Consider the following 27,804-nt stretch of genomic DNA (forward strand, 5'->3'; position numbering starts at 1 on the left):
AATGCGCACGTTACCTTTTTGACGTTACTCAAAATTGCCAGCAGGGGCCGTCATTGAGTAAGAATTTAGCACTTCAAATTAAAGCACAAGCTCCTCATTCACAGAGTAATATAAAACTAGTAACGGATAATAAAATATATTTCAAAAGAATCGCCTGATTCCTAACAATATAGAACACCTAATAAGGAGACATCTGGTATTGAACATAGTGACCATGCATCATGCTCCTCTCAATTCACGTCTGAGTGACGTCAGTGTTTGCAAGATGCAATCAAGTAGTCACTTTTTCGAGTTTGTACCAGCTTAAAAACACACACACACACACACACACACACACACACTTCCAATTAATCGGCAAAGCAAAACGGAGTCATTTTTTTTTTAAGAATGGTTAAACTCAGTCTGTTCCAAAACATTATTCTGCTCAGTACCAGCTGATCCACGGGCTGGTACCGGGCCGTTGGGGACCACGTGCTAGAGAACCATTGAAGTTCCACTTTTATATACATACTTTACAAGTCAAGATTTTGAAATGTATTTTAATAAGAAAAATAGGACCCTATAATAACATACTTAAAACATACACAGTTGAGTTAACTAAATGCATATAATTAAACAATCATACATGTCTACATGTGTTGGTGCACCGTTTGTGTTCAAATATCCATCCTAAAAATTTGTAACTCCAATGCAGCTTGTTAGGCAGTCTGAGGGCATTTCACATTGTTAGCATCAAGCTAAATCGTTTGTAGGTTGTTGCAGCTTAAAAATGACATGTCATTCTCTAACTTTATATTTACTTTGACAGTTGTTGACTAAGTTTTTACCAGGAGTATCTAGCCACGGGAAAAAATGCCCTCCTCAGTTGGAGCCGTTTTGCACTTTTGCCTTGTCTCGCGTGCCGCTCACAAAGCTCAGAGACGCCACGGGCCCGTGATGAACCGATTGACTTTTCTTCTGGGCCAGCTCTGCTTTCAGGGCCCTCAGTTCAGTGGCAGCCTGTTTCCTCAGCTACAGCAGCGTTTGTCGGAAGACACGACATTCAGTGAAGGACCTCCGGTCTTACTTTTACTTGAAGATTTACCTTCATTTCCATCACCAGCTTCATCTTGGCGTCTTCCACATTCCTCTTGAGGTTGTCGATGTCGTGGCTCTCTGTCAGGATCTGAATGATGAGCTCATTCTAAACACAGTTTGCCAATTTACTTTCAAAGTAACAAACTACAAATCCTTGATTAAAAATGGTTCCATCCCAAACGTGTATTTGAATGACTATCTAAATTCAGACATTCAAACCAGGTACAGTACTTTTTTTAAATGTATTTTCCCGATTTAGCATAACAAACTCTCTAAAAATAGCTGACAGTGAATGGGTTAATATACCTCTGAGTTTGTCAAAAATGTATTCAGGCCAAGAGAGTATACATACTTGAGCATACCTTTTCAGAGGATTTTCCTTGCTTTTGCGCTTTGCCTCTATTATCTCTGGCGTGGAGTTGTTGCAGGAGTTTGGTGTAGAATGTCTCAAGTTCTTGCCGCACATTCTTCAGTGCATCTTCCAAAGGTGCAGTAGCCTTCTTGGTTTCAAAATACTTTTTCTTCCAGTTATCGCGGGCTTGTAAAACAAAAGAAGTTAAAAAAAAAAAAGAAAGCATTACCAGGAATCCAGGAAAAGCAATTTAACTGTCAGGGCCTAATTTATTCACTGCCATTGACGGCTATAGACATCAAACATCCATTTTAACTGGGCTGGCAGCTAGTAAGTTCAAACTCATTCACTATCACTGAATGCTGTCAAAGTCAAAAGTCCATTTTGCGCTGGCAGTGAATGAGTTAAAAAAGTCAAATTGACAAACAGTATTTAGACAAAGAGCACAGCAAATATTGAATATCTGAAAAGATTTTTATGAGGCAAGAACAGGGCCAAGTTTCATGTAAACCAAAAGAAACAACTACATTATAACCAAATATTTTTAGCCAATTATAAACTGTGTGAAAAGCTTGTTTTTGCATTACTCCACAAAAACAATTAATACATTTCAATTAAAAAATATGGTATTGTGAGGGGAGATTTTTTCATTCCGCTTTTTCATTCACACATCTTGTTTTTGTTTTCGTAACCATATCAATGAAAAACAAAAGTGTATTCCCAAATCTTGCCTTCTTTTTCTTGTTTACAAAAAACATTGAAACCTGATTTAGATATAAATTGTACTATGTCAGTATATTTTTATCATCTGTGTGGGTGTGTGTGTATGAATTCTTGACCAGCCCCATAAATACTAATCAAAAATGTTGGGTCTGTATCTTTGAATTACTATATCATGAAAATCAATCAATCAAGGCAGCTTCTGGACTGATTGCTTGTTTGAGCTTTCCACTACCTTGGTTCCTGCGGTGTCTATTCTGGGCCAACAAATCTTTCCCTTTCCTGAGCAACTCCTGCCTTTTCCACTCGAGTTGCCTCCGTTCCTCCTTCACCAGCTTGATTTCCTCTAGTAGCTCTTCTCCTAGAAGAGACAAGCATCGTTTGGAATGTGAGCTGATATCCGTCATTCGAGCCATTTTGCCGATGCTTACGATTAGTCGGGATGACCGTGGAAACGACGGGCTTGTGGGTTGTCATGGTAAGGTCGAGACCAGGAGGGGGGGAGGTGCAGCGGATGGGTCGGGATAACACAACTGGGCTTTCAGTCACCTTAACAACGTAAAGGAATTTCACACATTTGCGTTCAAGATTCAAGAATTTTATTTCCGTACGCATGGCAATAGCACACAATTTAACTCTCATTGTGTTTACTTCCCCGAGCAAACCACATTCCACAATCGAGCAAATAATAAAGTAGGCAATACAACAAAAACAAAATACAGAACATCTCGTTTTAAGATGCATTTCGAACCTTACCCCGCTGGTGGCTTTACTCCTGAGGGACTGAAACGTGTGTATGTCTCGTGTTTTCCCCAGCCTGCAGATAGAAGACGCCAACATGTTTACGGACGGAATAAGCACAAGAGTGTAGAGTGAAGTAGTAGCTCAGCTCACTTGCCTGTCCAAATCTCCATCGTCCACCAATTCCAGGCTTCCTGAATTTTTGACCACTCTGCTTCCTTGCTGGTAATGTTTCTTCTTCCTGCATGTTGTTTCTTCCTCTTGGGGATGCTCCTTCACCAGCGCTAAGCCGCCTTGACACATAGCATACATCAAGGATTCACTATATATAGACTAAATACACAACATTTATTTTGACTACTACACACTGTCTATCAGGTGGAGCGAAAACAAATATTTCAAAAGTAAGTCCCAACTTATGAAAAAAATAGATACAAACAATCAATGTAATAAATCAATCTAGCGCTATACAAGGCAAGATATATAATTTTTACTGAGTAGTTTTGTGAATCATGAACTTCATTTGAACAGCAATTTTCTAATTTTGTGGGGTCTTTTTTTTTTTTTACAGGTTAATCCCAGGGACCGACCGGAAGCAACTTTTCCACTAAACAATTTTATAGCATTATCATTACTATTATTATTTACCGCCACCATTTTTTTTCTCATGATTTGAGCCCTGGCTATTATAGTCCAGCATGGCTTATTATGGAATGAAGTCCTTGAATGCTGCTCAGGGAAGTGAACAGAATAAAAATTTCAATGTGTGATACAACTATAAATGGGACAATAAATCTCTTGAATCTTGAATATATAAGTGATTGTATATTCAAATTGTGTTCAATGTGTTCATACGTTCACACTGTTGCTGTAAGCGGGACATTTTTAAAAGATTTAAAATAATAATAAAAACAAATGATAAAACTTCCATATACCATCCCTCTGTGTAAATATCTGATGTTACTGCCTTATCTGACAAAAAAAATGTTTTTGTTTTTTTTTTTGCTCAATTTTTGCTAGTGCGGCTTTTATACCAGTGTGGATTGTAGTCTGGAAAATACGGTACTATAGTTATAAACATTGAATGCATCAATGGTCATTTTCTGAGTTTAGAATGGCCAAATGTGTTTGAATGCACCATATGGCTTGTCTCATACAATGACAGTGTAACATACTAGCGGTTTAGCAATTTCATATGTTTACACGAGGCACAAAGTCCAAAATGTACATGGAAAACAGTGATGTGAAACCGCTTACTTCAAGCCTTGATATAATAGGTAAGCTTCCATGTAAGAGCCAAAAAGTTGCTTTGAGTCAATGCAATGTGAGAGAAGAATACAAACAGGTTTTCACCTCTCCCGCCATGTTCTCCCTCGAAGGAGCTATATGCCTGCTCGTCTTCATCATTTTCCTCCTCCAAGCTTGAGCAAGGGACAAGCTGGTGCGAAGACTGGGGGATGTGGGGGAACTTCACATGCTCTTTTGCCTCGGCCGGCGAGCTCCATGTCTTGTGCGGGTAATAGGTCAGGGGCTCGGGGGAGCTGCCGCTGGTGTCCGGGCTGAGAGAATGACAGGAAAAGCTGCTCTCGTTCTCCGCTGCGGGTAGCAGGTAAAGCTCTGGCTGAGCAGCCTGGAAACACAATATGCAGTTTGACCACTATACAACTGAACATCAAGAAATATTTTTTTTTTTGGGCAAAACCGTTTTTTGGTCGAAGTTATAGCTTTTTGTATATATATATATATATATATATATATATATATATATATATATATATATATATATATATATATATATATATATATATATTCACCGGGAAAAAACAAACGAGATCGCGTCACACAGTGTGACTCACACAGACTTTGTCAGGACGTGGACTTATATTGTTCAAGTACAAAAATTAACAAGGTAGCTATAGCAAATGAAACAACACAGTGATAATACTTATGGTATTTTCCACACTATAAGGCGCACCGGATTATAAGGCACACATTCAATGAATATGTTTTTTTTTTTAATTTCGTATATAAGGCGCTCCAGATTATAAGGAGCATGGAATCAAAGCTACAGTGGTGCCTGGGGTTGCATTTGCATTCTGTTATGTATCCACTAGATGGAGCTGCGCTCAAGGGAATGTCAGCTCAATGCTCAGAGAAGTCAGCAGTTTATGCAGTTAGCATATCATATGTAAGGCGCACAGTCAGCTTTTAAAAAATGTAGGGCTTTTAGGTGCGCCTTATAATGCGGAAAATACAACGATAATGTTCATTCATTATTTCCAAGGAAGTCCACCTTCTCCCACCCGAGCTGTAATGACTCGATCTCATTTGCTCTTTCCGAGTGAACCTTTAAAAACTCATGTTCCTACTAGCTGTCTAATAATAATGACATCACATGCTTAGGGAACAACTAATCACTGCTCACCTGTAAGTAAAACGTTTTACAGCTGAAAAATGGCTAAATAAGTAAAATATCCCTTAAAGGTTAGAATAAGAATGAATCCTCATGTTTTACATACATACGGTGGAGCAAATGTTTTCGCTTTCATATCCTTTTCTTGCTTGGTTTTGACCTGACACACAACAGACAAAAGCAAAACGTAAAAAGGGAATTATGCGCCAAACACACATTTACTTTTAACTGCTCCAAAGTGTGATGACAAATAGGACTCACCAGAGCCAAGCTGCGGCCGACACACTTCAAAAAGGAGAATTTGTCCATGTTCCTCTCTGGGCCAAGAAGCTCCCCCAGTTCACTCCTCAGAGCCTTCAGGGTGACCTCAGGGTAAACCCTAAATAAGCCAAATAATTTTTGTGAACGCATGTTTTGGTGAATAGAAAAAAGTGAGAGGAAAATATGAATACTATTAAAATATAATATAATAAAATTATTCTTTCGACTCAAACTTTCAAACTCATTTCAAATCATGAATACATTGTTGAATTCTTAACACTTTTATTGATTTGTTTTGGGTTTACGTGCCATGTGTCAACAACCAAGCTGACCTGTAATTGGTTGTTACCAGAGCCTTGAGCACATATGATTTCATCTTCAGCAAGTGGAAAAATGTGTTTTTAAAAAGTACCGATTGTACATTAAAAATACTTTAGCTATCAATTTAATTATAGACAAAATAATACATTCTTACTGCTGTAAATAGCTGAATCTGTATATTTATATAATAGCTTAGTACCCCCTTGATAAACATCATTGATAAAACAGTAAGTGTAATTGATTGTAGTGTACCTTTACCATAACGTACATTTTAATAATTAACATTTTTTACATGCGTTACACTTTTTTTTACATCTGTGATTAAGTTTATATTTGTTACATCACAAAAATAAATAACAATAATAATAATAATTATTATTATGTGACCTGATAAAGCCTGCAGATATGAAACTCTCCGTGGCTTCTGCAGGAACTTTGTTCAGCTTCACATTCCACTGGTCGTCAGGGACATAGAGCACATGGAGCTCCACAAACTGAACACATACATGTACACACATGCACGCACATTGAAATTGTACTCTAAAATGTATGTAGCAAGAGAATTTCAAAGTCTTGAATGCATTTTGAACGTACCTTGCAACTGATTGGTCTTTTATCCACAGTAAAAGTAGATTCACTCGAAAGCTCCATCTTCACATGTGAGCTGCTCGAACACAGACATGCAAAGTTTTTATGATGTGTTGTCTGACCCAGTGGAGGCGTGGACTGTTGTAAAATTGACTTGGCTGTCCACACGCACACACACTAGATTCTTTTGTGAGAGTGCCAGCATCGGTTGCTCCGGTTGCAGAAGAAGCAAAAGTGGTCAACTTGTATACACAACTTGTATTTTCTGGGGGTAAAATGGTTATTTAAGTTTGAATAACTTTAAAAAAATATTTTTTTTTCACACTCTAGGCAACAATGTTAGTCAGCACACCAAAGCAATGGAATGATTTGTTTCAAAACAGTTCGCTGGGTTGCTTTTAGGTATATTTTTAGTTTTTGGTTACAAGGGGAAAATGAGTTCTGTGAATTTTGCATTTGTTGAAAACAAAGAGAAGCCAGATTTCACATTAGCAAAACTTGAAATATTGTGAATTGCCATACTTAAAAATGTTATCAGTTACCTTGAACTTTCAACTTCACCCCTTAAAAAAGATATGTCAGTAATTAAAAAGGATTACAAATACTTTCAAAAGAGTACGGCATAAATAAATAATAATAGTAGAAATTCAACTCAAATCCATGATTGACTAAAATGCAAAACTATTTTGACAAATCATTATAACTTCAATACTTTTACTACCGGGAAACATCTACTTAAACATACATTTTATCACAGGAATTATGGCATAATTTAAGTAGTAAATTGTACCACCAGAGGCAGCTATTGTAGTTCCTGTTTCAAGTGTGGCGTTCAAACGCAGTTGAGAATTATCGAGTTATATTATACACTTACTTTCACCTTCGTTTTGTTTCAATAAAAGCAAAGTAAAACACATTCAACATAATATTATACATAAAAAAATCACAATCTGGGTAAATTGCGGTGTATTTTCAACGCGTCTGTTTGGGAGAAATCTGTTACTTCCCATATTATTTGTAAAACGTAAAAGCATCACTGAAAACACGCCTCCCAGCAAAGCGGAAGCGGATTCGTTGCTGGCTTGTCAACAAGTTTTTGCAACTGAACTTTTTCAATTTTTTTCTCAAGTAAAATCAGTCATTTCAAACAAAAATGTCCGGATCATCCAGCATTATAGCAATGAAGAAAATTGTTCATCAACTACGTTTCGAAGCGGGAATAAACCGAGTAAAGGTAAAAACAACGCCTAAAATAGTGGTTGTTAGATAGGGCGTTCCCAAATGTAGTTTCGCTTCGACTGAAAGCGATTTTAATGCCACTGGAGTTTGACAAACAATTTTATTTTGGAAACACAATCTACTAAATGTCTATTTGTGGTTGTCGTCAGGTGTCTCTAGCCGCAGCTGACCTGCAGCAGTTTTGCCTCCAGAACGCCCAGCATGACCCGCTGCTCACCGGTATGTCATCCAGTAGCAACCCGTTCAGACCGCAGAAGGTTTGCTCCTTCCTATAACCACGACGCCTTGGCCCCTGTGAGTCCCATTCTGCATTTTCGTTTCAGCACGGAATATCTCTTTCTTAGCATTCACCTTTTTAATCTTTTTACAGATCTCAAGAATCGGGGCTCCAGTTGAAGATGGACTGGAATTGCCTCAGGAGCGTTAGGGATCATTTCAACATTTTTTTTTTTAACATTTGTTAAAATTCCACGCGTTATCATTTCCAGGTGCTAACAAGACAGGTTTTATACATGATTAACCAAGCTTACAATATGGAACCTATGCTAGCGTTGTAATTATGTCATAACTACAATAAATATTTTAATTCAAACATATTACTAAGTTTAAGCATAAAACAAATAATAATAGTAACAGTGCAGGCCTTCTGTATTCTTATGCCACGTCACATACCTTTCACAACATCAAAAGGTCATAATTTCTTGTATGAAAGACTCTCAGGCAATAAATATAAACCATCAAATATAAAAAAAAACTAATGAAAGTGATTGTAGTTTTGAACTGTAATATATGTTGTGAGCATTGTTCATTGAAGACCTTTTGTACACTAAGGAATACGAAAAACCTACTAACCATACACCAACGTCTTGTTTATTGTACAGTTGTCAAGACTGACTTAAAATAATAAATATTCACACATTTTCCTCTTACTCATTGAAAGTTATATTTTTATGAATGTTTAGTCTTGTAACAAACGACAAAACAACAGTTCTACACAATTGTTCACATGTGAGTCTAAAACATGTACACAACATGCTGTCTCCCACGCGAGTTCAAAGTTATAATACATATGTGATTTTCTAAAAGAGACACCTTGAACGTGGCTGAACATGAGTCATACCTTATATTGTGTTAAAAGCACTGACAAAATCTGTTTTTCTTTGCAATGAGTGTAATCGAGACTTGGTTGGTCACAAAGTCTCAGGATCCACATTGAGCACAAAGTCATTTTGAATGAAACCACAAACAACTGTGGGAGAAACTGATGTCCATGTGTAATCACAGGAGAGATGATGTTGCCCTCACAGTTGGAATTTCCGCCTGCAGGCATCCATTTCATGGCGCTATAAACAGAAAGGAAGACAATGATGATCAGGCCTATTGAAGTAAGAAAAGTACAGTATGTGCCCCATGTATCTGATTCTTGGCTGCCACACAAAAGTTGACAGAAGTTCACCGATAGACTACATTTCTCCTTCTGTGCTGTAAATTAGGTTAATGAATGCCGCTTTGTTTCGCAGAGTGACATAAACACACAAATGCAGGACAAAGTCGAAATAGGCTCTCACCTTGAGGACCCACTCGTACTCGCCATACTTGGAATCGAAGGTGCCTTTCTGCAAAGAGCGAAGCTTCAAAGTGAAGCGGGGACCCAGCTCCTGTATGCCCACCTTCTTCTCGTTCTTGAAGATGTATCTTGGGATATGGAACAATCGTAGATAAGCCGCCTTGACATCATGCTGATCAAGTTACTGTTACCGTTCGTTCACCTGTGAAATCGGAAAAAGATGAAGTCTCTCTGGTTGTGGAAGGTGGCCACTTGCCGACCCACAAACTGGGGGTTTTGAGGGAAAAGAGCGGCGAACATCCGGCCGATGCTGTGGCCCAAACGTGTGGTAAAGTTGTTCAAGATGAGTTCTGGGCTGTGCTCTGTTGGGTCTTTGCCTCGTCTCTGTGAACGCAAAACAACAGAATAGTTTTCAGAAAATTCTTACTCTGCGATTGCTCCAAAGAACAGCTGTATTAACTCATTCTCCGTGACACCAGGTAGGATTTTATGGCTCATGTGGCTGTCAAGGAAAATTGACCTTTGACCTTCAAGCATTGTGGCCAGGTCCAACATGACTTTTGATTTTACAAAATGAAATACAAACAACTTGCCTTCATCTCTTTCCGAAGTCGGACGCTGCTGACCTTGAAGTGTGCAGTGGGCCCTTCAGGCAGGTGACAAAGAACCATACCATCTTAGAGATGGCGTTAAGAAAAGCTGAAACTCGGCCTTTAACACATGAAAGACTTTCAGATTTTTATATCAAAGTGCTTCAGGCGATGTTTACTGCATTATCAGCGACGATGTGTTAAATTTTATATAATTTTTAGGTACATATGGTAATGGTGCTAATAGTTGTCAATGTGACTGTTTAAAGTCCCATTTAAATCATGACTTGATTGTAAACATGACTTGATTGTAAACATGACTCGATTAACCGTTTATTGGTATTAAGTACAAAATCAAGTAATTTTTCCCGCGTCATTATACTTGATATCAACTTTTATTTATTGATTGACAGTGTTTACAGTTTGTTATTAGTGCTGAATGTATAGTTGGACCTTTGTTCTCTTCGACTTTAAAATGTCAGACTACATTTGAATGCACCACCCAGTTTGCAGCTAGTGCTAACGCTGGAGACTTGTGCTGTATTGTACAATGACAGTGTAATCCACTTGCAGTTTCGTAGTCTTGATTGTTTTGTGAAATGATTTTTTTGGAACGCCTCCCCTGAATGATTTCCCCTTTTCCAATATGGAGCACACAGATGAGTTTCCCGCAGCAGAAGGATACTTGGCACTTTGCGGTCCTCGTTGATGACAATCAGGTATGTGAAGTCCCTGGAAACGCACTGGGGAATGATCCTCTTGAGGGCTAAACCTCTTCTGTAGTAGACGTGAGCGTTTGGGATCACGGTGGCCAGCTGATTGCAAAACTTCACAGTCCTCTGCGAGAACAATGGGGGTACCGTTAAGGGTTTGAAAAACACAACTGGCGTTCACAACAATGAAGAACAAGCACTCACTCCTCTCGGTCTGTCTGACGTTGTGATTAGAACTTTGGGGTTTGTCAGACCATTAAAGTAGGCTGAAAACTCATCTGTTCCCTCATCGAATGCAACCTAAACAAAAACCAAAACAACATAGATGACCCAAAATTCATCATGTTACAAGATGACTATAAGGAGGATAAATATACCTCTTCATCTTCTGGGTCAACTGTTGTTTCGTCGTACACTCGCTGGTTTTCTATCGTCTTGGGGACTTGTTTAGGTGGTGCCTTCAAAAAAAAATGAGAAGAAATAAAAACAGCTCCATGCACTGTCACTTTGTTGTGAATATTGTATTTACAACTCTATTTTATATTCACACATTTAAATATACACTTACCAATATCAATAACTCATTTCTGCAGCTATACAGCTTTGACAATGATAATTCACTTCAAGTGCAAGAAATAATGTGTTTGTGCAGAGTTTAACTGCCAAATATGAAACAATAGAAAGCATTGATGCTATTTGTTTGCTACAATAGTATTATTACCTTGTATATACTGTATCTACTTCAAGAGCCAGTGTTTATCCCTGAGTGAATTAATATCACAGCAATGTAGGATTATTCTTCAACAACAGCAAAGAAAATAGAGAAGAAAACTCACCTTATCGCCCAAAAGTTTTTCTTGTCTTTTCCTTTTTTTCTTGAGCTCAATCTTTTGCTGCAATACAAAGGCACAATTTGAAGTGACAGCAGCAAGATAAACGGCTAAGTTATTAAAAGGAAGACAGAATGTAAGCATTCAGTTTTATTTAATGTAGTTCGCCGCTATTGAACTACTGAGTCATACTCGTTTCACACCTCACACCCGCTTGTTTTTCTGAAGCATGTTCTGCCGCGCCCTCTTTTACACCAGCGATGTGTACAAAAAGCAAATCAGTTAAGGACTTTACCTTTCTTTTCTCCTGCTTTAGTTTCATAAACATTAAGTGTCTTCGCTGTTTATTCTTGATTTCAGACACACTGAATGTCGGTGGGAAGGTGACGGTCGTTTCTGTATTCTCCTCTTTCACCTCCACATCATTCTCCAATTTAACTGGCTCTTCCACATTCGTCTTATCACTTTTATTCTTCTTTTTCTTGCTTTTGACTTTCTCCGTCACGGGAACCTCGGTGATATCCATCTTTCTCGAGCAGTGTTTACGGAGATCACGAAAGAACTTCACGTGCTTGGAAAATGCTGCTTTCGCTACTTCCGTCCTTCACCTCCGGGCCACAGATGTGCTCAATTTGAGACGCGCGACATCTAGCGGTGAGGAGGATGAAAAAAAAGCATCCAAATGGATCTGAAATGAAAAGAACTGCTTCTATAATGCGTTCCAGGGGAAAAACGGGTTCGCTAAATAAATTTGATATTCAAATGATAAAATACCGTAATTATTAATATAGTTTTAGAAGTAGTTCTTTAATGTGACATTTAGAAGAACCATACGAGTATGCAACCTGAAGAGGAGCCACACTCTTCGATTGGATGGCAACTAGTCCAGGGTGTACCCCGCCTACTGCTCAAAGACTGCTGGGATAGGCACCGGCATGCCAGCGACCCTAGTGAGGATAAGCAGCTACAGATAACGGCCGGCTGGAAGAAGGAGCCACGCAACGGCCTTCCAGAAAGTTATTATCACATCATGCAAGTTCGTAAAGAGATATAAATACTTCGCTATTTCCCCATTGTGAAAATGTTAATATTCTGTGCATAGTTTGAGAACTACAATTTTTTCATGTTAAACTAATAACTTCAAAAACAAATTTTGGCACTTGTCGACTGGAAATGAGCTCATGTCTACTCAGGTAACAACCAATCACGGTTCAGCTTGCCAAATGTCACATCATTTAACAGAGAAAATAGGTGGGCCGTAATTGGTCAACACCGAGCAAATAGGGGAGCGATGCAGAATTGGATAAATGTATTTTTAAAAGTATTTATTGTTCATGAAAAATAATTAAATGAATGACAAAAGATTTACTTGTTATTGCTGAAAATGGTTACGTAACTAAGATCTCTTTAATCAATCAAAACGTGACAAAATAAAGTTCAGTACTTGATTCAGTTTGCTGACGAACAAAGAGCATGATGTTGACCACCGAGAGGCTCACACCCACCATATACAAATAGCATTACACTGCCTGATGGCATAATTGCATGAGTACATAAGGTAACAACATTTAGAGAATTTTCTTCAGGTAAAATATGATCTTAAAAAAATCATGTGATCACTGACCAGAGCAAGATAAACAATTAGAATTTGATAGATGGACTCACTGATTATGATGTATTCCATGACAGAAAAAAAAATAGACAAACACCTATCCAATATCAAACCCAACAATACAATTCCAGCCTTTAGATCAACATCCAATGTACCAGTCCACCACCTGTCGGAAAGCCTTGAAAATCAAAGTGTTGTAAGAGCACAGTAGCCCCCCACCACGCCACATTTGGGAAGCTTCCCTGTTGAGGTCCCCCAAGCAGATCAAGTGCTTCTTCTCAGACCATGAAATGCACCACTTGGAGTGGTCAAACTTAGATAGGAATTTAACGAATTGGGGAAAACTAATCCTTTTAATGTTCATGACGTGATTGGGAAGAGAGCAATTGGAGGGCAGGTCATGCCCTTGTCTCTGCCAGGTCTCCACCATCAGGTCCGCATTCAGGACCTGAGCCACCCACCCGGTGTAGATGTCTGGATAGAGAACAGTGAGAAATTAATTCCGTAGTGATGAAAATAAAAACTGTTGGTACCTTTATCATTAAAAGTCTTGAAACGGAAAAAGTAATAAATAGAAATTTGTGGAAAATGAATCATTTTGTGGTCTAAGAGAATTATCTTCAAAAAAATCCTAGAATTTGTTTTTGTAATAAAAAAACACCTGGAATAAAATGACAGTACCCGCATAGTATTATTTTATTGCATAACTTTTTGAGGCAGTGGTACCCAAACTATGGCATGGTGGCCGTTTGCAGCACACTTTCTACGTTTTATTGGCCAATGGCACAAAGGAAAAATACATTTAAAAAATGTTTGATGATAACCAGTGTTATGAGTGTGGGAAAAAAAACATTGTATTTTCCTCAACACTTTTAACAGAAAGTCTTCATATAGCAGTCTTTGAAATAACTAACTGGTAAAAAAAAAAAATAATAATAATTGTTTGCTTGGTTTATATTGTTTTAATAAGTTGAACTACAAAAAATATGTTTTTCTGTATGCGGTACTCAGAGGAAAAAAAATTACACCCTGTTTTGAGGTAATCACTGCATTCAAAACAACTTAGTGCTCTCACAGAGAGACTTATCATATTTAAAAAAAAATGCAGCTGCAGTTTTTTATTTTTATTTTAGTCTGCAGATGTAAACGACCAAGAAAAATACCTTACCATCCACATAATGTTCAGATTTGGCAAAAGTGAAAAACATCCCTCCCTTCAGGGAGAAGAGTTGGTCCATTTTTTTATCGGAAGGCGCTTGTGGCCTGTGGCCATCACATAACTGGGCCAGCTGAGGCAGTTTGGTCGCAAATGCAGAGGGCACGGAGCAATTGTAGAACCGTGGGAAAAGATACACCAGATGCTGTGCTGTCATTGGGGAAAATCAAAGATAACCAGCATTAGGAAATGTTTATGAGGACAAATTAGGTGCTATAAAAAGATAAGATGATAGAAAACCTTAGTCTGTGTATGTGTTCTAATGTTATGTATTCATTTTTTAACAGTTAATGTGTTTTGCATATCATTGTTGTAGTCGGACATTATCAATAAAAATTGCAGAGGTAATAATTCAAATAGCAGTTTGTTGGACAAGTAGTATAGTTTGTTATACAGTAGCTGGACTAGAAATTCAATTAGTAGCAAATACAATATTTGCTGTAGGAAATGAAATCAGTAGTAACTTGACAAAGCAATTCCTAGAGAAATTGCAAGTGGATGCTAAAAAACTAAATAAAACATTATTGAAGAATGTGTAATGTTGTGGAATCATAGAATAAATTTTAATTCTTTTGGATTATTGAAATATATATATTGAAATATGAACACATATTGAAATATGAAGCAGAACAAAGAAGTGTGTGGAGAGTTATTGAATGACATGGAATTATAAAAAAAAAAAACCTGTTGTTGTTGTTTTTGTTTTCCTTCTTAGAAATTTTGAGAAAACAATTGCAGTATGAATTAGCTGAATAATTTAATGTCTGAATGGTTTGAATAAAAAAATACTGACTACATTAGAGGAAAAAGAAAAAAAAAAAAGAGTAAATTGTTGTTTTTATTTTAAAATTTAAAAAATGTGGTAGGGATAAGCTTGGTGGGCTAGAATTTATCTGAAATACAATTTAAGCTTATTTTCATGGAAAAAAAAACACACTTGTTTTGTACGTTAGTGGTGTTGTTATCCTAAGCCTCGTTTAAAAAATTACAGGATTTCATAAGTCACACAGCCCAAAGGAAGTTGCATCACCAAGATCCACTCCAGGTCGTGGGAAGCCCAAAAACGTTACGACTGTATGTGTAACAAAGAAAGCGAAGGTGTAGCAGCTATACTTGTATTGTAATTGTTTCACAAATAATAAGACTATTAAGGATGGAAGTAGCAAGAAGACAAATATGTGCGGTAGTTGCAAAATGAGCATAATTCCATTGAAAGCGTATGAAAAGACACATCCGAATTTTGTATTGTGTTTTATTTGGCAAATTGAATTAATTTTTGTGTATACCTTTTTAGCATTATGTACAAAAGAAGGCTTTACTCACTGACTTGGAGGAATTGGTCATATTGGAGGCTCACACACAAAGCTGTCTGGCCGTTGACTTTTCCAGAGGATGGGTAGACGTAGCCCATCTCTGGGAAAGAAGGGAAATGGGGAATGCTGTGGGATATCCAGAAGCCTTGGGATTGGTCAAATAGCAGTATCCCTGTTCAAAGCAGAAAAAAGGAAATGAAACTGAAAATGAATGTAGAGTAGCAGCAGAGGTTGCAAACACATTCTTCCAGAGGTTTGAGGACTAAATGTTGTAATTGACGGCTAGCAATCAGTCTATGGTGTCCCCCGCCTACCGACCAAAGATGGCTGGGATAGACACCAGCAAGCCAGCGACCCTACTGAGGATAAGTGACTACAGACAATGGATGAATAGATGGATGTTCTAGTTAGTAGGAACTTAATAATAAATAATTAATGTAAAATGTACGATTGAGGGAATGAAAAGGTGAGTGTTAACACCAACAGGGTTAGTATGTCTGTACTCAAGAAAAAAGTAGTCCAGTCTGCTGGCCTAGTTTGATTTTCTGGCTCAGGTACACACAGAAGCCTGGCCTAAAATTTTCCTCTGGACTTGCATATATATTGGCCATGCTAGTGCAACCTGATTACAGCGTGTCCTGCTGTGACCCCCGCCAAGTGGTTCACCCAGTTTGTAGCACAAATCTCTGTGATGAGAAAAAAAATGCAATGCATTGAAACGCAAACACCATATTAATGGTCAAAGCGCCAACATTCTCACGGTCAATTTGTAGACTACATTTATAGAAACAGCCTTATGTTTTGTGACTCTAATACCAAAAATGTAATGGTGTAAAAAAAATATAAACTGCTGTTAGACCCGGTCAGCTAATGAGCTAAATAGCTTACCATTTAGCCCGGGAAACAAAAATATTATCAAACATTAACGCTCGAAAATCTAAGAGGTATTATACAATGTGTCATTTACCTTGAATGAACTGCTTGTTTCTGCCTCTAAAACGACTCTCAATGGGCCAGTGGGATATGCCGTTACTGTTATTGATTAAAATACGTATATGAGAAGGACCTATGAGAATTCATTTTGTCGTAATAGAGCACTGAGTGTACTTTTAAAACGTGATTTTTAAAATGAGTGTTCATTAAATCATACATGTTCACCGCTGCAGAACAAAATTTCTGAACCTTAAAGTACGATTTGCTAAGCAAGGAGTCTATACAGTACTGTCGAGTAGTTATAGAATCCCCAAACTAAATTTAGAACCTAATTCCCACATCTGAAACTCATGATAATCCCCAAAATGATGCAATCCACTAGGCATTTACATGAACTATTTAAAAGCACTATAGCACAATGACGTTTTATTTTACCAGTTTGTTTTTAACCTTTTTGGTGAATGACAAAAGAGAACAGCAACATTCTTCTAGACAAAATTAAAGGTTGCAGACAAAACTTGGGACTTGTTTCAAATACAGCATACGGTAAAGCATTACAACTGAATCTATTAAAATCTGTTGAAGAAAATAAATGAGTGAAGCCATTGTTTGTTGATGTTGATCAACATTTTCATCTGCACCAATAACACAACACATCTAACGAATAACTTTTTTTTTCATATTATTTTAGGGTGGGATTACAAAGAGATAAATTAGATCAATTCGTTACAGACTTTAATTATTCTGTTTTAAAATCTCTTCACAGCAGTAGTCATAATCACTTTGTGTGTTACACAAACATGATATCAGCATGAGATGGAAATAGGCTAAATGTAATGTTTTTAAATGTATTTTAGTAAAGTGTCAAAAAAGAATTTCCACTTGAGATGCGTCATCTCATTTTCAGGGGATCCTTCCGACACATACAAATAATGATGTCCAGAAATTAATTTCTGGTTCATTGCTGTCTTTGTAAACACTTTTATTTGTCTGCCTTCAAGTTTGTTCATTCTGAACAAATGTTCTGTTGTTGTTGAAATACAACTCTTGTGCAGTGATGAGATCCTACGTGGAATTAGAAATCACATGAATTTAGTATGAATAGAAAGACAGAGAGGATCAATTCATTGTTTCATTAATTCAAAACTGAGTTTGGAAAAGGAATATCAAATCAATTATTCAAAGCACCCACTTGGACTTCAACCTTAAAAAAATCACAGCTTCATGACCACTGTACCTTTTGTGTGTCCATATTCTTGGATGTACTTGAGGGCAGGTGGTGAATCATTGTAGAGGACGTAAACAGAGTTGCTAGACTGTGAAAAAGACAAATCACGCTGAAAGCAAATGCTACAAGAACGTGCTGTTTATAGCCCTTTATAGCAGAAGCAATAGTTCCCCGTTGGAATGAAAGAATGCTTCCTCAACAACGTAAAAGGGTTTCTTCTGTGTATATTTCAGGAGAATGCAAAAATAAAGAACATCACCTTGTTAACTGCTTTGCTGTAAAGTTGCTTGAGGGTGTTTCCAATGGCTCCTTGACTGGTGTTTACCATATATGTACTAAGTTGCCAGTTGTCTAAGGAAGGGTCCAGGTACATGTAATCCACCCCACTACCCATTTCACCAATTTTGTATTGCGGAAGCTTGTAGATGATGAACCTGCAGGGATTTAATGCCAGAACATTCCCCCCAAAAGTTTAGGTTACTTGCATGATGAAATGTTGCCACATAGAAGACTGAAATGTGAAAACACAAATCAGCTCACCAGTCGACAGGCTCACCGGCTTCGTTCTGACAGGAAATAGCTGCATCACACACGGTGAGGGCTAAAAGCAGAAAAATACTTAATGTTGCGGCCATTGTCACATTTTATTGTCTATGGATGAGTGAACCCAAAATAACAAGTAGGAACAGTCCTCTGAACCTATGGCCGATGAGCAAACCTTTTTGAAAGTGGTCAGTGCACAGCTAAGAAGCTAAAAAGGAAGTGATCCAATGAGATCCCATGACAGTGGTTTTAGCTGACTGAGTAGTTTTAACACTCTGGGTTCTTTCCAATACAGTACATGTGGAATTTTATTTATCAATTTATTTTCCAAGTACAGTGAGGCTGTTGATGACCATAATTTATCGCAATGAGCACCTCATAAATGTTAAAATTTTTTATGTAACATAAGGTCCCTTGGGTTGTCAAATTTCTGGTAAATTTTGAAAAATCTTTGATGTGATGTTTAGCAGCTGAACATTGATACGTTTAACCCAAAGACATATTATCACTTTTTTTCGGCCAAACAGCATCACTGGCCTCATTTTGGCGGAACATTTTCTACACTGTATTCTAAATTATTATGCAAACTGGATTTAAAAGTCAACAACTTTTTTTTCTCATTAAACCTGTGGGGCGCATTGTGTCTCTAGGCTCTGTCCATTGAGATCAATATCAGACACCTGTGATAAAAAGACAAATTAAGGGAAAAATAGTGTAAGATAGTACTCTACCTTGCTTAGGGTTTGAAAACATTGGTTATTTCCAAAAAGCTAATGCATGATCATGGAACGGTAAAAAAAAAATAATGTTGCTAATTCAGATCACAGGTGAGTATGTACAGTATAATTTCTGACTGACCACTTTCTTCCATGGTACAAAAAGAAGAATTGTAAAAAAAATATCTTCATGCATGACAACGCCCCATCTCATGCCGCAAAGAACAACACTGAGTCACTGGCTGCTATGGACATAAGAGAAGAAAAACTGATGGTGTGGCCACCTTCTACTACTGATCTCAACCCTATTGAGAACCTCTGGAGCATCATCAAGCAAAAGATCTATAGAGGTGAGAGACAGTTCATCTCCAAGCATCAGCTCTGGGACGCTATTCTAACATCCAGACAAGATATTAACTCTTTTAGTGCCAAGCGTTATTGGAAAAGGCAATCCCAAGAGTGCTTACTGATTTTTAGCATTTTTACTAAAGGCCAACAGAATATTTTGTGTTTGTCTACGTAAACAAGGTTGGTATCATATGAATAATTGATTTCCATTCCTTCATGTATGTGTAGTATGTATGGTTTGCTTACCCAATGTGAGCAACATTGCCTTCCAATGGTGTCTCATACTACATGAAGTAATTAAATTCTAAAAGTAATCAAATTCTCCAGTACTTGATTACACGAAAGTAATGAATTACTTTAGTGCTTCATTACTTAAAGTAATCCATTACCTGATAATTGATTACCTTGGTACCAAATTATCTAAAGTAATCAGTTACATTAGTAGTTAAATACCTAAATGATACTTAAAATACACATTTTCTTCCAGTTATTTTTAGATTCTCTTTTCACCAAACATTTTTTTTTCCAACATGAAAAAAACCCTCCACTGCCAAAAAAGAGAGAGAAAAATGTTCAACGCATGAATGACAACTAACTTGGATTAAAAAAAAAGCTCCAATGGCCTGGGGTGAGAGTGGAACCTCCCACTCTGCAAAACCTCCTCTACCTGTCAAGCTACTTTTTTTTTTTCTGAAAACAATCCAGTGAGGGAGAGGCAATATGGCAAGTCCTTTCAATCAGGTGAGCGCTTATTACACAGAATAATGTTAGATTATATCATCAGAACGAACATCTCATAAACATTCTGCACATAGTTGTCATTGTTGCTTACCGAATATCCAGTTGGATATTTCTAAAATGATACTGTAGGTGGTCTCCATTGGCCTCAATGACAGCTTTCGTTTCCATGTGTCAGAATGTGGAATTTGTGCGGACGGGTTACGGCAAAAACACGGTGAAGGTGTTGTGCATCAGGAGACAGGGGGGCCACCATGACATCATCGAGCTCAAGGCAGATGTGCAGCTCACTCTCAGGTCGCGCAAAGATTATCTTACTGGAGACAATTCGGACATCATCCCTACTGATACGATCAAGAACACCGTCCATGCCTTGGCAAAACTCAAGGGGGTAAGTTGTGGACCGCCGCAATCCATACGCACGTCGAGGGCTGCAATCAACAATTCTTTTAATAAAGGAGTCTGATGACTTTTCTGTCAATTAATCCATGAATTGGATTAAAAATTCTCTTTATTCAAATATGGGACATTATTTCAAATTGGTAGAGCAAAAAACAAACGGTGATTCAGAAAAAGGTTTGGACTTGGGTTAAAATGTTCATTGTTTTCCAGAGAAAAAGCAAATGTGTTATTACGAGTCAAAAGATAAAATAATCTTTACTGCAGACAAGGTGAAATTCCGAGCACTGAAAAAAAAAGTTATCCAAACAATCAGCTGATTAGCAAAAATGATCAGTGTTTCAATTAATCATTGATTAGTTGCTGTTCATTATATTTGATTCCAGCAGCATGCCAATGTGAAAGTAACTTGGGCTAAAATAACACCTGAAATGAGCAAAAAGCTTATCAACTCCATGTCTCGCCTTCTTGATGTTCTAATTAATGCAAAAGTAGATCCAACAAAGTATTGGAGCTATGTCAATATGTAAGCAATTGCATAGTGTCTAAATAAAGTAGTTATTTAAATAAAACTGCTATGTCAAGGCTTTCTAGAAAAAGTGATCAAATAAACTGACTTTTTTCCCCACACTTCTAACGGTATCTACCATCAAATCTTTTTATTGCTTTTTTATGTAGCATTGAATGTCAAAATATATTTTTAGCATGTGCCACGTGTCGCGAATTTGTGGATGGTGGGCTGAAAATAGCTCCAAGGCCATAGTTTGGAAACCACTGATATAGATATAGACAAATGAACAAATTAATAGGCCGGGTCTCGGGACACTACTAACTTTGATTAATACATATTTGTATGTCTACCTCACACTGTATTTTTCTGTCCAGGTGAAGACCATTGAGCAGTTTTCTTTGGATCTTTGTCACCATTTCCTGACCTCTTTCAACCATGTGTTGAGGGCCAAGGTTTACATGGAGCAAGCACCATGGAAGAGGCTGGAGAAGGTAAAAAAAATATATATACCAAGGTTAACTTGTTTGTTTTGTTGCAAACATGAGCTAAAGACAAAAGTTTGGGATTATCAAAACACACATTGATTAACTCAAGCCTTTCCAGATCAAGGATTTTTGGACTGGAACAAGTACCTTTTCTTTTTTATCTTTTAAAATACCGTGGTTAAATAATAACCTTCTATGGCAGCAGACAATTTCTACTCAGTAATTCAACAGTGTGCTTGGGTACAGTATTAAACATTGAGGTTTAATCCTTGATAGGGGTTGAGAGTTTTACAGTAATTAACAGATATATTGACATATACAGACAAATCTTGAAACAAATATTGTTACAGCAAGAGACTATGTCAAATTTGTGCATCCATCAGTCCCACGCTTATAGCGGAGACAATGAGACTGCACATTCATATTTATTTTTTGCCCAGGAGGTGGAGTAAACCTTGGACATTTGTCCCTGAATGTGCAACCACTGCTCATGATTTTCTTTTTCCTCTTTCAGAATGGGTTGGAACACGCCCACGCCTTCATTTACAGCCCAGAAGCCGTCCGCTTCTGTGACATTGAACAACATCTTAATGGTCGTGCAATCAACTTTCTGTTGTATTTTCTATTTGCGTGTTTGGCACGCCACACACTCACTCTCTTACGGTCCTCTACTCAGGCTTTCCGGTGGTCCACAGTGGACTCAAGGACATGAAGGTGTTGAAGACCACTCAGTCTGGTTTTGTGGGTTTCCTCCGAGACCGCTTCACCACACTGCAAGATGCCGCGGACAGATGTTTCTGTACCACAGTCTGTGCCAGGTGGCACTACAGCAAGGTTCAAGATGTCAACTTTGATGCTGTATGGTATGAACCAATTCTTTAGCTTTACATACATGGAAAAAGCAATGAAAACTTTGCAATATTTCATCTCATTTCAACTTTCTCCTGATAGGAAAACTGTCAAAGATACGATTATTGAGAAGTTTGCAGGCCCCTTTGATCAAGGAGAGTTCTCTCCCTCTGTGCAGAAGACACTTTATGATACACAAGTCCTTGTCCTCACTAGGGCTCCTGAGGTAAGGCCATATTTTACTTTTTTTAGTTTGAATTATATATTATACAAATTAAATCATATAGCCACCATGTACCAACACTAAGGGGAATTCCTTTTTGTATTGACATTACTGGTAATAACACAGTCTGATATTAAATTTCACAATTACCTTTCTTCGCTGGTAGGCCAGGAAAAAAAACCTTGTGGTGAGTGACATGGTGCTGTACAAAACAAATAAAAGAGCTCGTCAGTTAATGCATCCCAGCTCATGTGTGCACTGACTTACAGGTGGATGAAATTGAGATCATTATGCCCAACAACCACTACTTCACCATCGACATGACAAAATTGGGCATTGAGAACAATGGCGAAGTAAGCTCAATTATAATTAACCCTGATGTAATTAGTGGACTGAAATGATTTTCTTACCGCCGCAGGTTCTTCTTCCCCTTGACAACCCCTCGGGAAACATTTCAGGGACAGTGCGTAGGAAGCAAGCCAGGCTGTGAAGACATAAGCACAAATAAAGAATGCAAAAGCTGTCAATATCAAAGATGTTCAGTCCTTAATTCTCATCAACAACAACCAATAAACACGTGTTGTTCTTTGGTGAGAAAAGAGCACCATTTATTGCAAGTCTTTGATTGAAATATTCAAACTTCAGTGTTGCACAATGTCAAACACACACACATACGCACACACACACACACCTGATTAATCATCATTTCAACCAAGTTGAAGCACCACAGGTAAGTAGCGACATCATCATTATACACACATTTATATTTCCAAAGAGCCTTGTTGTAACTGGGAAAAGTGTAATACTTCATATTTCCAGCCAAGTGGCGACGCATGGACTCAGTTGCGCAGAATAGAGCATACTTTTTTTTTTTTAAGAGCGAACAGTACCGCATCTGTACTATCAAAAGTGTGCCACTGTTTTCAATAATATATCATCTTATGTACAAATTCAATTTTTAAAACCATCACTGGTTCATGATACGCACACACAAACATACAACACAATCCTGAAGAACAACTCATGTCTTAAATAACAATAAAATATAAAGTACAAATCTGAAGCAGCAGAAATAAGATCAGCTAAAAAGGTAAACAGCTCATTTGACCCCATGTCTGCGACCCATGTATGGGGTCCAAAAACATATAGGAACCGATTCTGTTTTAAGGTGCCATGGGGCCAGTGGAGTCTCTGCCAACGGGCAGCTGGTCGGGAGTTGACGATTGTCACTGAGGCGCGGGGAGTGGTCAGCTCCCGGCATCGTGCTAAGAGGCGTTGCTCTTTAGGTGTTGGGTTTGCAGCGGCTTTACGTGATACTCGTAGATCTTCAGCGCAGGGCCAAGCTTTATCGACAGGCCCGTCAACACGTCATTTCGCGTCATCAGGAGCAGTGACTTGCCATCGATTTCCTGTCAAGATATAAAGAGATTTTACTGCTGTCTGTCATCCAAGTTAGTTTGTTTGAAATCCAAAATGGAGGCAGGCAGGAAGTTCAACCTGATCTTGGAATGCTGTGGCTTGCTCTTCAAACCCTGTTGCTTTAAAGTAATTGACCACATCAGCAACTGCCCAGTTGGCTGGATCTGGAAGCTGGCCGTTCTCCACTGGGCTGCGGAGAGAGTGTATTCTTCATTACAAGGTGCTAGACTTATCATATTATCTGCTTGGGTAAAAAGAAAGCTCGTTTAATGCCATTTACTTAGTAGGGCAAACTTTGATGAAGCGTTGGGCAGAGTTGGTGAAATCCCCCTAGCAGGAATAGTAGTACGAAAGTTGAGACCCCACAATGAAACCATGTAGGGAAATAACGATTTGGTGACCCGACTGAGGTGAGGACGAGATGCTTCACAGCCCAATTAGCCTGGAAATCGCACACAGTGGGTGCATGAAAATGAAGGGATTGTAAGAAGAGGGTGCAAAGATAAAAGAAGGTGGAAGAGTGAGCCTCTTGTTGAATATGGAACAAAAGGGCGTGGGTAGTATGAGCTGGCTACCACTACTGACTTGCCAGCACAAGGTTTTTATTATTAAGTGTCAAACCATTCAGTGATTACTGTTACCAATCTAACAACACAATTTCACAAGATGTGGTCACTCTATAAGGATTGACAACAAGCAAGATGCATGCTAGAGGTATGAGAAGAAGATGAAACCTGAAGATGAAAAGATTATCACAATTTCAAAATTGTCTCCCTTCTCAATTATAAAAGCTACATATATTTGAAGGATTTATTTGTCCCGCAATGTTGATTTGTTACTTATTAGGTTGAAAAAAAAAACACAAAAAAAGGTGTGGAATCATCAAAATTTCATCAAAAGATCATTTACTTAATGTGGCCAAATGCATTTGGGAAATAATTTTCATGATAAAACGTTCTTGTAACAGCTGGGCCACACCAAATGGCAATTTATCTTTAACATAATTGACAAAAAAATAAAAAAATAAAAATCACATTTGTCATTGTGATAACACATTAAATAACCGCTCACAGCTAGGAAGCAAGAGTAAAGCACACAAACTTTGGCATACAATGCTGGACTGAACTATAATGCTGAAATAAGGACTGAACGGTAAGCTTAATGGGAAAGTTGTTTTGGGCCTGAGGCCAAGGAACCACTTTTGCCTAATTTCACCATGTCTAACCATATTTAAAGTGTTCACATTTTAGAATAAGTCCTTACCTGCTATTTTAACTTAATATCATTCAAGATCATTCAACCCATTGAACCTTTTGGATCAATATCTTTTTCTTAAGGTACTGGTTTCTATAAAACAGTGGTTCTCAAATGGAGGTGCGGGTACCCCTGGGGGTACTTGAAGGAACTCCAGGGGGCACAAAACAATCAAATATGCAAAAATCCTTTAAAAATAATTATTCAGTTAATTAAACGTTTCAGGAAAATATAAGTTCATAAAACAAAATTTATGTTCACTAAATTATACTTTTTTTTTTCAAACCCATATTATCCTCCCCATACTATTGGTTTGACCCAACTTGTCACGTGGCACCTCTTGTTATCTGTTAATTTCATGATTTATTTTTGTGAACAGACCTCTACTATGATCCCAACAACAGATCTCTACTATGATTATATTTTGTGGACAAATATTTATTAATAATTAAGCTACTGATTGAATTTTGTGAACAAATCTTTACTGCAATGCCAACATATGATGACTGACACTTTTGTTGATTATTTTTCGTGGAAAAATATTTATGAACAATTAATTATTTTATTTTTTTTAAGATTTGTAAATATTTCTTTTTTCTATAAAAAATCTGTTCTATGAGCCACAAGAGAACACTTTATGTTAATTATTTCTGGGAAGGGGGGGCGAAAACAAAGGAAGTTTGAAGGGTTCTAAAGTTTAATAAACCAAACACTGATAGCATGCTTTAAGTCATGTTTCTTTTTTCTTTACCGAAAAATGCTTTGCACTGGTGAAGGGGTACTTGACTGAAAACATATTTCACAGGGGGTTGTCACCAAAAAAAAAAAAACTCTCTCAAAGCTAAGGATTTCAACTTTCAATTCAAATGGCTGTACCTTTATCAATTTCCGAACTACCTATGGGTATTATATATTGCTTTATAGGGAAATAAGTGTAGGATTGGAATATAGCAATTTCAAATGTCATTTTCGGAAACATAAGCCTGATTTTGTCCTTTCCTTTCCTATTGTTTTTTTTTTCTTATATTTGTTTACTTGACGTTTATGTTCAATTTAAAAGATAAGTTACACAAGAGATACACAGTGGTATTAAATACCTATTCAGGTAGAAATTATTCGGAGGACTGGTTTTATGTTTACGCGAGTCATTTTCTGAGTAGCGCTCTTTCTTTAATAGTTTTTGACTACCCGAATGTACATAATAAGCACTCTCTTCTCAGTAATCTGAGACCATACCTTTTGGCGTCGACAGAACCATTTGTCTTATCTTCCATGATGGCTATAACAGAAACATTGGGATCCATTATGAAATATCAGTTCACACGTACATGCACTCAAACTTTAATTTATATTTACTTCTGTTAATGACTACGTAAACATCAAGTGCATCATGCAAGCAGAAGCTAAATCATTCAGGTATTACAAAGCAATTACTATTCTCTGATACTAAGTAAACTAATTTGCAGCATCATAAGCATGAATGTACTGGTTTCTACTTACAATCAGTAACGTTGCAATGAATTTTCATCAGTTTTTCTTGTCAATGTTAACGTAGGATTGGCGGGTTAAACATCCTTCTTTCTGTAGTCTTGCCTACGACTAGATGCTTCTGTCGCGGAAAAAAATGTCAGGAAACAAGTGTTCAGAGGAGAAATGTCAAAGTGAAGACGTGCACGAGGAAATGGATCGGGAAGGGTAAAACAAAGCTGCTATTATCTCACTAACTAACAACGGAACTACAGATGCAGTGTGTGAAAATGACGCCCTCAAAACTCACATTTCACAATGACAATTGAATTAAAAAAAATAATAACAAAACTGCATGCACAAATACTCGCGCTTTTCCGTTGCTGTCGATTAATTTTACCAGTCAAATAATACACGGCGCGGATGGTTAAAAGTCTAAAGAAACAGAAAGCGAAAATTAAATACAATCGCTGCCTTTTCGTATTTATCAAGCTAACACGGACAGTTAGCTGGCTTTGCTAATACAAAATCGAACACATTTTTAATGACACCTTTTTTGGCAATAAAGCGCCGTTCAAGTTAAACTACTTACGGGTGACGATAAAAAGTTCCCGACATTCCGTGGTGTTTTGCCAGCAAAAAATGGAAGATAATCATTTGATAATATCAAAAATTAATCAAAGCCAACTAGCTGCTTATCGTCATAGCCTCCTTTTCCTACGTCACTGGAGAATCATGGGAATTGAAGTCTATTTCATCCATGGAGCAAGTGTTGTATTTAGTTTTTATTTTAAACCTACCATGATAATGAACCATTTACTCAGTTTTTTTTCTAATAAAAGGATTTATTATTGTGACATATTCTTTGTTACATAAAATTTGCTACAGCAAAGAATATTTCCCTTGCAAACACAAATAAAGTTAGGTGAGAAAACACGTGTCAGCAATTTAAATGATACAGAAAACGTCCGACAAAGTAAATACAAAGACATATCAGAAATATTGAGCCCATACTGGCACATGAAACTAACTACAGAGCGAACCCAAACTGAGTTGTTTATTTAGGAGTGAAGAGCCTCAGGGAAAAGTGCCAATGTTTACATCACATCTGACAAACATAACACATGGGTGCTGAATG

General features: G+C 37.5%; 6 protein-coding genes across 11 annotated transcripts; 2 read left to right on the plus strand and 4 right to left on the minus strand.

Annotated features, from left to right (window-relative positions):
- Positions 1–545: 545 nt before the first annotated feature.
- On the minus strand, positions 546–7,240 carry spata1 (spermatogenesis associated 1). 2 transcript variants are annotated; one of them, XM_088426518.1, is made up of 13 exons: positions 7,219–7,240; positions 6,480–6,738; positions 6,273–6,379; positions 5,565–5,682; positions 5,410–5,463; positions 4,244–4,520; positions 3,048–3,183; positions 2,906–2,966; positions 2,581–2,698; positions 2,385–2,510; positions 1,440–1,615; positions 1,085–1,183; positions 546–1,011 (listed from the first exon to the last, which is right to left on the minus strand). In XM_088426518.1, exons 2-13 carry the CDS (start codon positions 6,534–6,536, stop codon positions 862–864), a joined length of 1,479 nt encoding a protein of 492 aa, XP_088282644.1. In that variant the 5' UTR covers positions 6,537–6,738; positions 7,219–7,240; the 3' UTR covers positions 546–861. The 2 variants fall into 2 exon arrangements, with proteins under 2 accessions (XP_088282644.1, XP_088282643.1); XM_088426517.1 differs by lacking the exon at positions 7,219–7,240 and adding an exon at positions 7,016–7,140.
- A 285-nt stretch (positions 7,241–7,525) lies between these two features.
- Positions 7,526–8,641, plus strand: LOC148417006 (guanine nucleotide-binding protein G(I)/G(S)/G(O) subunit gamma-5). The gene is made up of 3 exons (XM_088426308.1): positions 7,526–7,707; positions 7,862–8,006; positions 8,083–8,641. The coding sequence occupies exons 1-2, from the start codon at positions 7,627–7,629 to the stop codon at positions 7,985–7,987; spliced, it is 207 nt and encodes a 68-aa protein (XP_088282434.1). The 5' UTR covers positions 7,526–7,626; the 3' UTR covers positions 7,988–8,006; positions 8,083–8,641.
- rpf1 (ribosome production factor 1 homolog) lies at positions 8,561–12,029 on the minus strand. Its single transcript, XM_088426307.1, has 9 exons — positions 11,708–12,029; positions 11,419–11,475; positions 10,960–11,040; positions 10,787–10,882; positions 10,555–10,708; positions 9,873–9,955; positions 9,482–9,663; positions 9,281–9,407; positions 8,561–9,055 (listed from the first exon to the last, which is right to left on the minus strand). The coding sequence occupies exons 1-9, from the start codon at positions 11,936–11,938 to the stop codon at positions 9,014–9,016; spliced, it is 1,053 nt and encodes a 350-aa protein (XP_088282433.1). The 5' UTR covers positions 11,939–12,029; the 3' UTR covers positions 8,561–9,013.
- Positions 12,030–12,776: 747 nt separating this feature from the next.
- dnase2b (deoxyribonuclease II beta) lies at positions 12,777–18,466 on the minus strand. 2 transcript variants are annotated; one of them, XM_088426032.1, is made up of 6 exons: positions 18,255–18,466; positions 17,974–18,148; positions 17,724–17,802; positions 15,564–15,725; positions 14,193–14,390; positions 12,777–13,498 (listed from the first exon to the last, which is right to left on the minus strand). In XM_088426032.1, exons 1-6 carry the CDS (start codon positions 18,347–18,349, stop codon positions 13,164–13,166), a joined length of 1,044 nt encoding a protein of 347 aa, XP_088282158.1. In that variant the 5' UTR covers positions 18,350–18,466; the 3' UTR covers positions 12,777–13,163. The 2 variants fall into 2 exon arrangements, with proteins under 2 accessions (XP_088282158.1, XP_088282159.1); XM_088426033.1 differs by having other exon boundaries at positions 18,271–18,406.
- A 1,539-nt stretch (positions 18,467–20,005) lies between these two features.
- On the plus strand, positions 20,006–23,092 carry uox (urate oxidase). 2 transcript variants are annotated; one of them, XM_088426598.1, is made up of 9 exons: positions 20,006–20,062; positions 20,238–20,450; positions 21,344–21,460; positions 21,969–22,047; positions 22,131–22,317; positions 22,406–22,529; positions 22,693–22,713; positions 22,796–22,879; positions 22,945–23,092. In XM_088426598.1, the coding sequence occupies exons 1-9, from the start codon at positions 20,042–20,044 to the stop codon at positions 23,014–23,016; spliced, it is 918 nt and encodes a 305-aa protein (XP_088282724.1). In that variant the 5' UTR covers positions 20,006–20,041; the 3' UTR covers positions 23,017–23,092. The 2 variants fall into 2 exon arrangements, with proteins under 2 accessions (XP_088282724.1, XP_088282725.1); XM_088426599.1 differs by lacking the exon at positions 22,693–22,713.
- samd13 (sterile alpha motif domain containing 13) lies at positions 20,601–27,382 on the minus strand. Of its 3 annotated transcripts, XM_088426602.1 has the most exons (8): positions 27,259–27,382; positions 26,700–26,808; positions 26,436–26,478; positions 24,024–24,135; positions 22,937–23,935; positions 22,677–22,728; positions 22,109–22,225; positions 20,601–22,021 (listed from the first exon to the last, which is right to left on the minus strand). In XM_088426602.1, exons 2-5 carry the CDS (start codon positions 26,725–26,727, stop codon positions 23,792–23,794), a joined length of 327 nt encoding a protein of 108 aa, XP_088282728.1. In that variant the 5' UTR covers positions 26,728–26,808; positions 27,259–27,382; the 3' UTR covers positions 20,601–22,021; positions 22,109–22,225; positions 22,677–22,728; positions 22,937–23,791. The 3 variants fall into 3 exon arrangements, with proteins under 3 accessions (XP_088282728.1, XP_088282727.1, XP_088282726.1); XM_088426601.1 differs by having other exon boundaries at positions 20,601–22,225; XM_088426600.1 differs by having other exon boundaries at positions 20,601–22,278.
- Positions 27,383–27,804: the final 422 nt, after the last annotated feature.

Source organism: Hippichthys cyanospilos, chromosome 10 (assembly GCF_059441005.1).
Source record: "Hippichthys cyanospilos isolate Australia breed blue-spotted pipefish chromosome 10, RoL_Hcya_1.0, whole genome shotgun sequence".
Lineage (NCBI taxonomy): Eukaryota > Metazoa > Chordata > Actinopteri > Syngnathiformes > Syngnathidae > Hippichthys > Hippichthys cyanospilos.

Bases quoted from the DNA above. Each gene is read 5' to 3' on its own strand.
- dnase2b (XM_088426032.1), bottom strand. From the start codon at position 18,349: ATGGCCGCAACATTAAGTATTTTTCTGCTTTTAGCCCTCACCGTGTGT. The intron at 17,803-17,973 runs GTGATGTTCTTT...TCTTTTTCACAG, and splicing joins ACAGCAAAGCAGTTAACAAG to TCTAGCAACTCTGTTTACGT. The intron at 13,499-14,192 runs GTAAGGTATTTT...TTCTCTATCCAG, and splicing joins ATCTGAACATTATGTGGATG to ACATCTACACCGGGTGGGTG.
- rpf1 (XM_088426307.1), bottom strand. From the start codon at position 11,938: ATGGATATCACCGAGGTTCCCGTGACGGAGAAAGTCAAAAGCAAGAAA. The intron at 9,956-10,554 runs GTATCCTTCTGC...GCCATCTCTAAG, and splicing joins CGAGGACCGCAAAGTGCCAA to ATGGTATGGTTCTTTGTCAC. The intron at 9,056-9,280 runs GTGAGAGCCTAT...TTCTGTTTATAG, and splicing joins AGTACGAGTGGGTCCTCAAG to CGCCATGAAATGGATGCCTG.
- LOC148417006 (XM_088426308.1), top strand. From the start codon at position 7,627: ATGTCCGGATCATCCAGCATTATAGCAATGAAGAAAATTGTTCATCAA. The intron at 7,708-7,861 runs GTAAAAACAACG...GGTTGTCGTCAG, and splicing joins CGGGAATAAACCGAGTAAAG to GTGTCTCTAGCCGCAGCTGA.
- uox (XM_088426598.1), top strand. From the start codon at position 20,042: ATGGCAAGTCCTTTCAATCAG. The intron at 20,063-20,237 runs GTGAGCGCTTAT...TCCATGTGTCAG, and splicing joins TGGCAAGTCCTTTCAATCAG to AATGTGGAATTTGTGCGGAC. The intron at 22,880-22,944 runs GTAAGCTCAATT...TTACCGCCGCAG, and splicing joins GCATTGAGAACAATGGCGAA to GTTCTTCTTCCCCTTGACAA.
- samd13 (XM_088426602.1), bottom strand. From the start codon at position 26,727: ATGAAAATTCATTGCAACGTTACTGATT. The intron at 24,136-26,435 runs GTATGGTCTCAG...CTCTCTCCGCAG, and splicing joins GGTTCTGTCGACGCCAAAAG to CCCAGTGGAGAACGGCCAGC. The intron at 23,936-24,023 runs GTTGAACTTCCT...ATATCTTGACAG, and splicing joins CCACAGCATTCCAAGATCAG to GAAATCGATGGCAAGTCACT.
- spata1 (XM_088426518.1), bottom strand. From the start codon at position 6,536: ATGGAGCTTTCGAGTGAATCTACTTTTACTGTGGATAAAAGACCAATC. The intron at 3,184-4,243 runs GTGAAAACCTGT...CTATGTGTCAAG, and splicing joins GGGAGAACATGGCGGGAGAG to GCGGCTTAGCGCTGGTGAAG. The intron at 1,616-2,384 runs GTAGTGGAAAGC...TTGTTTTACAAG, and splicing joins TAGACACCGCAGGAACCAAG to CCCGCGATAACTGGAAGAAA.